This window comes from Prunus persica, chromosome G7 (genome assembly GCF_000346465.2).
Source record: "Prunus persica cultivar Lovell chromosome G7, Prunus_persica_NCBIv2, whole genome shotgun sequence".
Taxonomy (NCBI): domain Eukaryota; kingdom Viridiplantae; phylum Streptophyta; class Magnoliopsida; order Rosales; family Rosaceae; genus Prunus; species Prunus persica.
Window position 1 is genome coordinate 13,506,208 of NC_034015.1, and position 14,055 is coordinate 13,520,262.

The window sequence follows — 14,055 nt, forward strand, 5'->3', positions numbered from 1 at the left end:
GACAAAATTAACCTTAATGAAGCATATGCAATCTCATCTCAAAGGCCAACTTTGTCATTTGAAGAATTTTTTTATTTTATTTTTTGTATAAAATCATCAATCTTTAGATGAAAAATCAATGAAAAGGAGTTTTATGAAAACAATTTAAAATGTCAGGGAGTGTTCTTATTATTTCTAAAACCTCAAGGAGTTTTGTGAAAAAACTAAAAACCTCAGGGTGTGTTAGTGTAAAAAACTCATGAAAAACTCTGTTATATTATACCTATTTGTAAATTGACTAAATACAAGTAAAAAATGGTTACAGATAGAGAAAGAGAGTAAAAATTTTGAATATAGCTTTTTCGTAATTTTCATTTACATAAAGATCAAAGTTGAAAAAACTATATCGTTTGAGCAAGAAATTCCAAAATAGATTCATCGGAAGGTCAGTGTGACATCGGAAATTAAGTGTGGCATCGGAAATTATCTTACTCTCGTTTAGCTTCTTTATAACATCAGATTGTCGGGGTGAATAAATTAAGTTCATTTTCTCCAGGGCCTCGGCATGCTCGAGTATGTACCTTGCAAACTCAATCCCATCGGACCCTTTGGTAAGCTTTATGGTAACCTCCTCCAACTGATAAATAAAATCCAGATTTTGCAGCTTCCAGTATTCCATATCAAACCCAGATGCCTGGACCTGGACCTGGAAAAGCAAGAAGAAAACAAGCAACTCAATTGAAAATTTCCAAAACCCAAAACAAGTACACAAAAAGGAAATCTACATTACTTTTCTAGCATGATAATTATGCTCCTGATTCTTGAAACGATGTATATTATAGAGAGAGAAAGACTTTGACTTACGTCATCGCATTTACGACTGTAAATAAGTGAATCATTCTTTGTGTGTAAAGTACACAAATTGGGCATTCCTCTTAAAAGAGAGACCATTGATGGACCAGATCGTCACTAATGCTCCGAGTATTCACAGTAAAACCTATATCATGTTTCTCAAATTACTTCTCATTTTTTTTAACAAAAACTTGAAGACATAAATAATATTTTTTATTCAAAGCAATGCCATCATGCAAAGTTCCAAACAATTCTGAAATGTAAGAAACAAATATTTGCTACTCCTACTATCCCGAAACAAGGAAAGAGTTACAAATTAGTTCAAATTGCTCTAGATTTTGCAACAAAATAGTAATTGACTCTAGCGGGATAGAGGGAACTGATTCTCTTTACCTTAACGGTTGCTTCATTTAGACCAAGAACTCCAACCCTGCGTACACTGCAAAGAGCCTCAAATACGTTTTCAAAGTCATCTACTTTAGGATCCATAAAAATATATGCTTCTTCCAAACATTCTAATTCTCCAAGGTTTGGGTGATTCATGACATTCCCAACCCAAAGCAAAAAATTTAGATTTGGAGCAAAAATATTTAATGAGTGGTCACCGGATAAAAAAAAAATCCCCAATCGATCCTTATGCTTTCAAGTGTCTCACCTGAGATTTTAAGATGGCAGATTTAGGACCCATAGGGATCATAAAAATTAAATCTTTCCAAAGACGGGCTTTCAATGGCGATACTTTTTATATTTCGAACTCCGGCAACAGTTAATTGCTTGATGCATTTGCAGGAACATGAGATCCATTTGAAAATCGCCACATCTTCTATATCAAGCTCTCCCAACTCCAAGCAGCTGAGATTAGAGGAAAAGGCAGAGGGGGGGAGTTTCAATAGTGATGCCCTTCATTTGCACCACATTTAGAGACCTCAACGATGTGGAAAGAAAGACGCAAGATGGAAATGCTAACCCTTCCTCCTCAAAATCACATAACAAGATGTCAAGACAAAGCACTAAAACATTACACCTCACTGCATTGTGGATCCAAGTGATGATTCGAAAATTCTCATTACTACATAAGTAGCATGCTTTGTAATTGCCCTCCTCTGTGTAGTGACCATCCCAAAAAAGATAAAACGACTGTATCTTATTATCCCGACGATGAAACAAGAACCTATCCAATGTGTTCAACAACTTCACCCTAAGCTCACATGTGGACGTATCCACCAATGAAAAAATAAAATTCATTGAGGGAGCTGACAGAGAAAGCTCCCTGCATCCTTTGGACCCACAACTGAAACGAGTGAGCTCTTCTATATCAAGGAACGAAAGAATGTGATGGGCAACTTCCAGTGTAAGATTACTGAATCTGTCCACCAAGCTCTCAGTATGAACTCTTCCACATTCACAACTTGCAGTAGCCCTTAACTTATTCTTGTGTTCCATGAAGCTAACCTAACTTGTGGCTTATGGGTTTTGCAAGACAAGTTGGGTTTTCAATTTATACTACAATTCAAGGTCAATTGAACACTAATACATTCAATAACTTGTGATGTTTAGATACTGAACCAAAATGAAGAGAAGTAGTAACGAGTATGCTGAGTACGTACCAGTCTGGCACCCAACAGAATTGGAGCTTACTGTTACTGTAGCTTGTAGGAGCATTTTCGAGCCAACATGGTTCCTCCAGATTCTTGATTTTGATGGATTGGGATTGGCAGAGGGAGCCCTAATTTTTTAATTTGGGGGTTTTATATCAGTTATACCAGTATGAGGGAGGGAGTGGATGTTAGGTTGGGCTTCGATGTACAATTCAAAGAGAAGATCCAAGCCCAACCTTTTTATCAAGAAAGTTTACACTTTTAAAAGTAAGTAAATAAATAATTGGGAGATTCATTATTATACCTAATATGACTTAAAGCCAAAGCCAAAGCCAAAACTCATTTAGAACATAACAAATAGACTTCTATCTTCCTATAAATTACAATACTACTATTAATTTCTTAAAACAAACCAAATCTCAAAACCTCATAAATAAAGCTTCAAACTTCCTATAAATTACAAAATTGTCATTAATTTCTTAAAACAAGCACAATCTTAAAACCTCATTAAAAAAAAAAAAATTCAAAGACACTCAATAGGACATCAAAGTAATTTAATAATCAAGACTAAATTCAATAAGGATAACTGTCATTTTATTATTATTATTATTATTTTTTGGTTTGTTTATAAAATTAAATGATATAGGGTTTATCTATATCACTAATGCTAAGAATGAGTATCTAACTAATATTTTTAAATAATTTAGGTGAAAGCTTTTTTCGTTACTTATTTGTAGAGGTGGGCACGGTTCGGTTTGGACCGGTTTTTGCCTCAAATTAGAACCGATCCGATACTATTCATCCGGTTTGGTTCGGTTCGGTTTTAATAAAAAAAATTTCAAAAACTATCCGGTTCGGTTTGAACCGGTTTTGGTTCCAGTTCGGTTTTGAACCGGATTATAAAAATTATTTTTTTAAATTATTTTTTAATACAATTCTCAACTGAAATATTATTTTTTTACTTGAAAATTAACAAATTATTCAATTTCATATAAAAAATAAATATTAAAGTGAGAAAAGAGAGATATTTTGACATTGAACTTGGATAAATATTAGGTTTTTTTTAGTGAAATTAAAAATATAGCATTAAATATAAATATATATTGAAATTATATATTTTTTTAGTTTCACCGGTTCGGTTCGGCCCGGTTCGGTTTTTGAAGACATGGAACCGGATTCGGAACCGTTCCAAACCGGTCCGGTTCGGTTTTTGACCGGTTTTTGACTTTTTGGTCAACTCAGTTTTTTTTCGGTTTGGTTCGGTGCGGTTCGACTCGGATTTCCGGTTCGCCGGTTTGAGTGCCCACCCCTACTTATTTGTATAAACAAATTTTTTAATGTAGATTTCTTCTTTCATTACTTGTTTGTATTCTATTAATTTTCGTTTCTCAAATTATTAATTTTTGTTCCTTGCAAGACAATTTAAATTTGAGACTGAAGTAAATTGCAAGGAGATATTATCTCAGAAATATCCTTTCAAGGTACACATACAGTCTTGTAAAAATATCAAAGATTATTCCCTCCTCCGAATGATAATTGTGGCAGTAGAAATCATCTTGATCCTGCTCACCATCCTTGCAGCTTTTGTTTGCTCATCTTCGCAGCCAAGAAAAATGACAATTTTCTTCAAATTTTGAGCATTCTTGAGGATATACGTTGAAAACTCGATTTCATTAGACCCGTCGTCGGAATACTGTATGGTTACTTCTTTAAGCTGATGCAGGAAAGCAAGGTTTTGTAGTTTCCAATATTCCGTACCAAAGCCACTTGACTGAAAATATACAAAAGGCAACAAACATACAAGCAAATTAATTAATAAAAAACTTTCCAAATTTACCGCAAGACTATGTGTGAGCGTGAGAGGGAGATCAATAGGCAACATAGACTTCACTTACTGGTTTGGCATTCAAAATCCATCTCCCAGTCCTTATGTACAAACTATTCAAATTATATTTATTTCTATAGTTTCAAGCTTCTCACAAGAGATATTAAGATGCAGGTCACGAAAAATCGAAACATGAAGGTGTTCTAAAGACGAACTTTCAATGCTGATATTCTATGTTCCTCTAATAAAATACAGATCTAACTTCTTGATGCATTTGCAAGAACATGAGATCCATTGGAAAAAACCTCTCGTCTAAGTTAACATTTACCGGTTTCAAGTAATAGATATTTGAGGAAAAAAGTAGGGAAGGCACTTCCAAAATCTGCCTAGCCAAATTCACTGACAAAGAGCGCAAATATTGAGAAAGGAAGACACAAAATGGCAACGAAAATCCATCCACCGGGTAGATAAGAAGATCAAGCTCTTCAACATGACACCTTACTGCATTCCTAATCCACGTATTTAATCGAAGATGTTCATCAGAAAGCTCCTCTACAATGACAAGTTTTTGAAAGAAAATTGTACAATTAGACATCAATCTAACTTGAAATCAGAGCTTTTGTCACATTCCGGGATCGGCTCCGCCGTAGCACGATATTGTCCGCTTTGGGCCCCCCTCTCTGCCCGCACGGTTTTGTTTTTGGGAGTTCACGAGCAACTTCCTAGTGGGTCACCCATCATGGGATTGCTCTAGCCCCTAACTCGCTTAACTTCGGAGTTCCCATGACTCTAAAGCCAGTGAGCTCCCAAAAGGCCTCGTGCTAGATGGATGCGGTTGTGCACATATAAAGCACATCACCCCCTCTCCGTTGGTTGATGTGGGATCTCACAATCCACCCCCCTTAAGTGCCCGGCGTCCTCGTCGGCACACTCGCACCACACGGCAGAGTGGCTCTGATACCAAATTGTCACATCCCGGGATCGGCTCCGCCGTAGCACGATATTGTCCGCTTTGGGCCCCCCTCTCTGCCCGCACGGTTTTGTTTCTGGGAACTCACAAGCAACTTCCCAGTGGGTCACCCATCATGGGATTGCTCTAGCCCCCAACTCGCTTAACTTCGGAGTTCTCATGACTCCGAAGCCAGTGAGCTCCCAAAAGGCCTCGTGCTAGATGGATGCGGGTGTGCACATATAAGGCACATCACCCCCTCTCCGTTGATTGATGTGGGATCTTACAGCTTTCGAAAAATCGTATGTTCTGCAAACAAATCACTTAGAGGTGGTGGCCGCAATATTCCTTGGGTAGAAATTGGCTCTTTTCTATGCTGAGCAATTTTCAATAGTTAAAATTGGTCTTTAGAAAGAGTTGCGTACGTATTATTGTTGATGCGCTTAAGTTGTCTTGACCTAGCTTGGCCTATAAATTAAGAAGCTTCACTTTCGGGCCCAATTTATAAGAAAACTCATCCAAAGCCATCTACAACACACCAAATATGTCTCCAAAATCTTAATATTGGTGCTGCCATGGAATAGGCAAGGAAAAGATGAAATTAATCATCATTAGTTTGGATGTTCGAAATTTTTGGTCATTTTTTAGGCATTCTTCGGAGCACAGAGAGATTTGATCAAGTTGAACACTCGTGTTACACGATTCTTCAAGGCATTTGTAATTTTTCCTTGCTCTTCTTTTGTATATTTTAGATTTAGTTGTATGAAGCAAATAAGTTATTCATTTTGAAAGATTTAGTGTCACTCATTAATTTCTTTCTATCATGTCAAAGACTGTCTCTCCTAAGACTAATGAATGACCTGAACCCTTTATCCCAATTTGTAGCTCATCACAATATTAGTATATGTAGAAGAATTTTGCATTGGGTAACTCATAACCATAGTATATCAATTACCACCAACTCACACTCAGAGTGACAGGACCCGCCCCTGAATTTCTCGAAGACCGAGGCGGACCCCGTCTTGATCCCGATATCATCCCGATGCTGGGCCCACCTACTAAATAATCGAGACTTTCTACCAAAATTTTGGCAGAGTCTCCCCTGCAATTTAAGCAATCCCAACAAAATTTATTCAACCTGCAACACACAGTAATACTAATCCCAACCAGCAGCATGCTTTCATACATACACAAGTCATACTAGAGTGGCCTCCGGCCTCACAAGTAAAATCTACCATGGCAATACAGAGCATCTACTGAATTTAGATTACAAGAACAGTTGAGTAGAAGAATTTACACAGTTCCTAATTAGAAAGATGCACCGATTCCGCTTCGTACACCACTTGCACTTCCAAGAGCAACTACTGGCTGGGGGGCGCAAAACAGAAAACATGTGAGTGGACAAAAATCAGGTTTGCAGTTAAAAACAACATAGTAACCCCACCATGTAAAATAATGCTCAAGTCATGCAGGTTCACAATTCAATAAGAAATTACTCAAAACATGCTTCAGTAAAACTCATCTAAAAACATCAGTTATCTCTTTCAAAAAGAACCCCATTCTCTCAAACTCACCACTCCTGTCAACTATTAAACAAACTCCAATTCCTTTCACACTCAACTATACATATTCAATAAATATACATATAAATATATATGTATAAATAACTATAAATAGCTATACGATATACTCATCACACTACCTAGGTACCGGGGAAACAATCCAACTGGGGGATCGTTTGACTAGTCCGCAGGATTTCCAGGTGCTATCCTGCGTCTAGGGATGAGAGGTCCAACCGGGGGACGAAACTCCAAAGCTCACACACCGGAACATCCAACGCCATGTGTAGCTTTCAAACTATGTCCTACGCGCGCAGACTGGATCATCACACACCGGAACATCCAACGCCATGGTGATGACCCTAAACTCTATACACAGTCTTTCCGTACGCCGGAACATCCAACGCCGCATACGGAAAGTGTCTCACTCGCCGGAACATCCAACGCCGCGAGTGAGACTAGTAACTGGGGAAGGTACTTACGTAGTGTAATCCCACAACTCCTCTCTAATCACATTCTTCCATATCACCCTCCAACAACCCAAATATCTCCTCTAAAAGAATACATATCAAAATATACTTCCCCACAATCTATACATGAAATACACTCTCAAAACCCAAAAGGCCAAACTCATAATATATTGCCAATTGCTATACACCCATCAAAATTAATCCATGCATATAATATATAAAATCCAGGAGCCATTAAAACATTATGCAAAATCTTTCATTAATTAAAACCAGGCATATGATTAAAACAAAGTCCACTCACAAGTATTCCCTCGCTGCCTGACTACGTCAAGGTCCTGCTTGCTGCGTGCGTGCAGTCGAAATACCTATTTCGAAATATGAACCGTTAATTAATATAAAAACCACGTCTAAGCGGAAATTACAAATTAAATGCTTAACTCCCCAAATTCCCATACGTGCTCATTGAAGAATGTATCCTAAAGTCCGATTACAGGTTTAGGAAGCGTTCACGGTTATCGCTAACCCGCAAACTTTGCATCATTGAATCGGAACATCCGGGGTTCCGATTTAGAATTCGTGAAGTCCCATACGGTCCTAGGAATACGTAGAACAACATATTTTAATTTGGGAAAGATCTAACAGTCGGAACCTATCGAACCCGGATAACGCACAATATGCGAAAATCCGTTCAATAGCCAAACGACATCCGAATCGAGATCCGCGAATTCCTATGCGCTCGTGACAACCTAAGGATCTCATCGGGTCAATTTACATCCTCACCAGACTCGCCCACGCGCCGCCACACGCGCCGGCAGCGCGTGGGTGTGCAGAGTAATTCCGGTGACGGAAAAACTCCACACCCGAGCTCACCCTTCCTACCCTAGCTTCTACTCGAGGTCAGGATCACTTCACTCAACTACGAGAAGCTCCAATTCGGCCGGCAACTGGCCGGAATTTCATTTTGAAATTCGGCCCAAAACCTAGGTTTCCAAATCGATTTCTACCCAGCAAATCAATCCAAACCTATACAACCACCGGCTAGAACTCGAAAAATGGATGAGAAACCATACCTCACCCGTCTGAAATAGTGATCGGAGGAGAGAGAACGAGCGACTGTAAGTTCAGACAAGAATCGGCCTGAAATCTGTGTTTTCCGGCGACGAGGCGGCGGCTGACGGCTGGAGATGGGTCGGGGAACGTCGGCGAGGTCTGGCCGGTTGTTTCGGGTCCGGTCTCGGGGCTGGCCGCGGTTTGTGGCGGCAGCTCTGCGAATTGCAGATCGGAGGAGGAAGAGAGACGCGGGAGAGAGAGAGAATCGGGAGAAAGAGAGAGAGCGGGATAAAACTGGAAAAATCTGATTTTTACCCTAACCCTTTTCAAAATATTTACAAGTTTGCCACTGACACTATTTTGCCCGTAACTTTTTCGTTACAACCCCGATTCAAGCCTACCGCATGTCTACGAATTCGTCTCGGTACCAACTACCCAGAAATACCACTCGTGGTCCCATAATCCTTCCGAAGAAGAAAGTGACCGATTTACCCCTATCTCATGGGTAAATTCGAAATTTTATATAAATTGATTAAAATAAACATTTAAATTGGAGTCGGGGTGTTACACAGAGGGTGCTGCAAAATATGACAAAATAATAGGCAAAACAGCTATGTCATAAATGTTGGAATATTAGGTACTGATTTGGATTTTAGGGAGAAGATGGAAGGAGATGAAAGAAGGAGCTAGAAAAATTGTTTCTGAAAAATCATATAAGCTGATGTGCTAATAGCTCAGTTATTTCTTTTCTTTTATCAAACGATTTACGTCAGGAAAGGTACAAAATGATCTGCCAATGTGTGTATGACACTTGGCTCTTTCCTATAGGTATTTCAGCCACAAAATCTCAACCATTCAAGTGATCTAAGCTATAACTTAGTCACCACCAGCTGTAATAGTAATAGTAAATTAGTAACAAACAATTTACACATCAACACTCTCTTCTAAATGTTTTACTGATTTTACTCCAAGTAACTCCCTTAGATAGCAAAACCTTTCCCTTGGCAATGCCTTTGTGAAGATGTCTGCATTTTGATCTTGACCTCTGCAATATATTAGATCCAGCACTCCTTCTTGAATTGCATCTCTGATGAAATGAAACTTTCTTCCTATGTGCTTTGATCTTTGATGAAACACCGGATTCTTAGACATAGCTATAGCAGAAGTATTGTCACACATAATTGGTGTAGCTTCTAGTTGTTCCTCTCCAAAATCACACATCACAAATCTTAGCCAGATCTCCTGAGTTGTTGCTTCAGCATCACTTACATATTCAGCCTCTGCAGTTGATAAAGCAACACTACTTTGCTTTACTGAGTCCTAAGAAAATGCACCACTGCCAAATGAAAAAGCATACCCAGATGTGCTTCCTTTGAACCACTCCAATCACTATCACAAAATCCAATCAACATAGCTGATTTTCCTGACTCATATTGATCAATACCAAAGTCCAGAGTTCCTTGTACATACCACAGTATTCTTCTTGCAGCTCCAAAATGCTTCTTTGAAGGACCATGCATAAATCTAGCAAGCAAACTAGCTGAATACATGATGTTAGGCTTAGTTGCTGTTAGATACAGTAAGCTCCCAACTATTTTCCTTAGGTCTCCTCATCTGCAAGTTCACATTCATCTTCTCTTTTAAGCTTTTCAGTTGGAACCAGTGGTGTGCTAACTGGTTTGCAGTCCTTCAAGGCAAATTTATTCAGCAGAGTCTTGGCATATTTCTGTTGGTGAATGAAAATTCCCCCTTCTTTCTGGATTACTCCCATCCCAAGGAAGTGATGCAACAAGCCAAGATCAGTCATCTCGTACTTGTTCTTTATATCCTCCTTGAACTCTTTCAACATCTCACTGCAACTTCCATTGTAAACAGTATCATCTACATATATTGACACAATAACTGTACTCATACCTTCTTTGATCTTCACATATAATGTAGCTTCACTTATGCTTCTTTGAAATTCACACTTGAGTGGATGGGTGTCAATTTCACCATACCAAGCCCTTGGTGCTTGCTTCAAGCCATAGAGAGCCTTTATTAACTTATAGACTTTATCTTTTGCACCCTTAACTTCAAATCCTTCAGGTTGCTCAATGTAGACTTCCTCTTTCAACACTCTATTTAGAAATGCTGATTTCACATCCAATTGGAAAATTTTCCATTTTTTTGAGCTGCAGTGCAATGAGGGTTCTAATTATATCCAACCTTGCTACTAGAGCAAAGGTTTTGTTGAAATCAACCTCAGGCTTCTGTGTGTATCCCTTAGCTACAAGCCTTGCCTTGTGCTTTTGGATAGAACCATCAAGATTCAGCTTTGTCTTGAAGATCCATCTCACACCCACAACTGGTTTGTTACCATGTCTTTCAACCATCTCCCACGTAGAATCCTTTTCTATCATTGAGTTCTCTTCCCTCATAACTTGATTCCATGCCTCATCTTGAGTTGCTTCAGCAAAGCTTTCAGGTTCCTCAATCCTTACTTTATACTGTGCAAAAAATTCATTTAAGCTCCTCTACTTCAAGGATGTGTGATCATAGGGCTCAGATGTTTCAATTTCATTTGGTCTCAGTGAAGCTTGTCTCCTCTCTTGGGCGGAGGTAGTGACAGCATTTGGTGATGATCTGACACTTGGTGATTCTAGAGTTTGATTAGGTGATTCAAACTCCTCCTCACCTTTAGTTATTCTTGATTCCTCACTACTATCCCAAGGAATTGACACGTGCAGCTCATCATTTACTTCCCAATTCCACAGAGTTTTCTCATCAAATATCACACTCCTTTACACTATTACCTTTTGAGTTCTCATATTAAACACCTTATACCTTTTCTCACAAGTTCCATACCCAACAAAGACTCTATTCTCACCAGTTTCTTCTTGTTTATGCCTAAGTTGGGATGGAATATGAGTATAGCAGAGAGAACCAAATATTCTCAAATGCTTTACTCCAGGGTTTCTTCCACTGAATGCTTCAAAAAAGGTTTTATTCTTAAGAGCACTTATAGGGCACCTATTGAGAATATAGATTGCAGTGTTAACTGCTTCTCCCCAAAACTTGATTGACATTCTCTTTTCATAAAGCATTGTCCAATCCATATCCACAATGGTCTTATTCTTCCTCTATGCAACTCCATTTTTTTTAGGAGAATAAGCACTATTAATTGCCTTTCAAGCCCCAAGTCTTCACAAAACTTACTGAATTCAGTTGAAGTGTATTCACCTCTTCTGTCTTTTCTTAACTTCTTGATCTGAAACCTACTTTGCAAATCCACCATGGCCTTGAATCTTTTGAATACTGAAAATACACTTGATTTGTGTTGCAAGAAGAACACCCAACACATCCTTGTATGATCATCAATGTATGCTAGGAAATATCTATTTCCTCCAATTATAGTGACATGCATCGGCCCACACACATCTGAGTGAATCAACTCCAATGTTTGTGAAGCTCTCCACACTTCATTTTTGTCAAATGCTTCATTGTCAATTTTCGTTCGGCAGAAATTGGTTCTTTTCTATAGAGAGCAATTTTCAGTAGTTAAAAATTGGTCTTTAGAAAGAGTTGTGTATGTATTATTGTTGATGCACTCAAGTTTCTTTATATAATGGCCTTGACCTAGCTTGGCCTATAAATTAAGAAGCTTCACTTTTGGGCCTAGTAAAAGGACCCAAATTATTTAAAAAAACCAACCCATACCCCATTTACGACACACCAAATATGTCTCGAAAATCCCATAAATTACAAACTGCCGCCAAGAAGCCCAAATCCAATTTTCACAAAAATAAAACCAACAACACTCAAAAGAAACAAATAATAATAATAATAATAATAAAAGCAGACCATAAACGCGACCTAAGGACTCATGCCCGTCTCCCTAACCTCTGCAAAAAAACCTCCAAAAACTACCATGCCCTCCACAAAGATTGAAGCCGCACCTCTAAAGTAAAATGCAAAAGCATCACGAAAGTGACAATCTTTTAAATATATTCAAATAGCCGCACCTCTAACTATAATATATTCAAATAGTATAGCCACGCGGCTAGACTGGGTGATAATCTTTTAATATATATTGGCATCCCTTTTTTTTTTTTCCCTAATTTTTTTCCCCGATTATTTTCATTTATGATAAGATTAGTTTAGAGCATTATCCGAATCTTTATTGTCCCATTTTGATTTTTTACTTTTCCAGAGTTATTACCAATATAAAGAATTTAGCCTTTTCTCATTTAATACTCCTATTATACACGTACATATGTATTTTTCAATAAAACTTTCGTTTTCAATACACATCTTAAAGACTAGGTAAAATACACATTTTTTTTAAAACAAACAATGCACATATTATACACTTACATACATATTTTTCATGTTTAATACACGTATTTTTTATAAATTTTTTAATAATACACACAAAATTCACATATAATACACACATGTATTCTTAAATAGAAAGACAAGAAGAACATACACCCCATAATAAAAAAGACTAATATCTCAGAATCTACATCATTATATTAACTAAAATTATCAGATTTTTTTAACTTTAGAACACTTTCCGACAAATAAAATATGTAAATGGTGAACTTGCAGGCTTGCAGCATAATTATGTGAAGTACATAGTTCACCTTTTAAACAATTCAAATTGCAAAATATATCGTTTTTACCAAAACGTGTTGAGAATAGTGTCAATTTTACCTTCGCGGTTTTCTCGTTTATGGTAAGAACTTTGCCCAGCATAGACTGCAAAGAAACTCAAAGACCTTATCAAATTTAATTTCCCTAGTATTCAAGAAAATCTCAACTTTTCCAAACTCATTAATTTCCCAAGATTCGGACTATTCCTCAAACTGCCTTCCCATTGCAAATTTTTAAGATTTGGCACAAAAATCTTCAACGATATTCTGTTTACTGATGAATAGGTGTTCTCGTTCCAGTGTATATCTATACTTTCAAGTTTCTTTCCAGAGATGTTGAGCTGAACAGGGTTATAATCATCAACCCAACCAACAAAGGATTCTAAAGAAGAACTTTCAACTGTGATGTTTTGTATTCCTCGAATCCAAATAAGCTGTAATTCCTCAAGGAATTTGCAGCACCGTGAGATCCATTTGAAAAACCTCTTATCTACTATTTTAACTTGTGTCAGTTTCAAGCAATGGAGATTAGTTGAAGAGGATAAAGAGGGCTTCAAGAATAACCCCATTCAATCGCACTGACAAAGAGCGCAAAGACTGAGAAAGAAAGACACGGGATGGTAATGCAAGGGCCACACCATCTGAGAAATGAAGATCAAGCTCTTCAACATTACACTTTACTGCATTAAGAATCCAGCTGATCACTCGAAAATGCTCATCAGAAAACATTCTTACAGCTTCGGCTGTAAAGAAGCTCCATTTAATGCTGAAAACTTGCATCCCATGATCACCACGATAAAACAAGTACCTATCCAAAGAGCTCATCAATCTCACTCGCTTCTGGTTGGTTGTTCTATATGGTAGGAAACTTAAATTGAAACTCACAGAAGGAACTGATAGATGAAATAGCCTGCATCTTTTCGACACGGTGAGCAACTTCGTCTGGAAGATTGCTAAATCTGTCTATTGCATTTTGCGTGGTAGAGCCTTGAGCTTCACAACTTACAGATACCTGTAACTGACGCTTACGCCCCATGATTGATAGGGACTGTTGAAGGCAGTGGTGGAGCTACAAGAGATATCCTTCCCCTGCAACCAACTTTTGCAACCACTTCTCACTATAACCAGCTAATTAT

General features: G+C 37.9%; 1 protein-coding gene across 1 annotated transcript; it reads right to left on the minus strand.

The window, feature by feature from the left end:
- Nucleotides 299–1,022, minus strand: LOC109950396. The gene is made up of 2 exons (XM_020568986.1): nt 844–1,022; nt 299–685 (listed from the first exon to the last, which is right to left on the minus strand). Exons 1-2 carry the CDS (start codon nt 928–930, stop codon nt 299–301), a joined length of 474 nt encoding a protein of 157 aa, XP_020424575.1. The 5' UTR covers nt 931–1,022.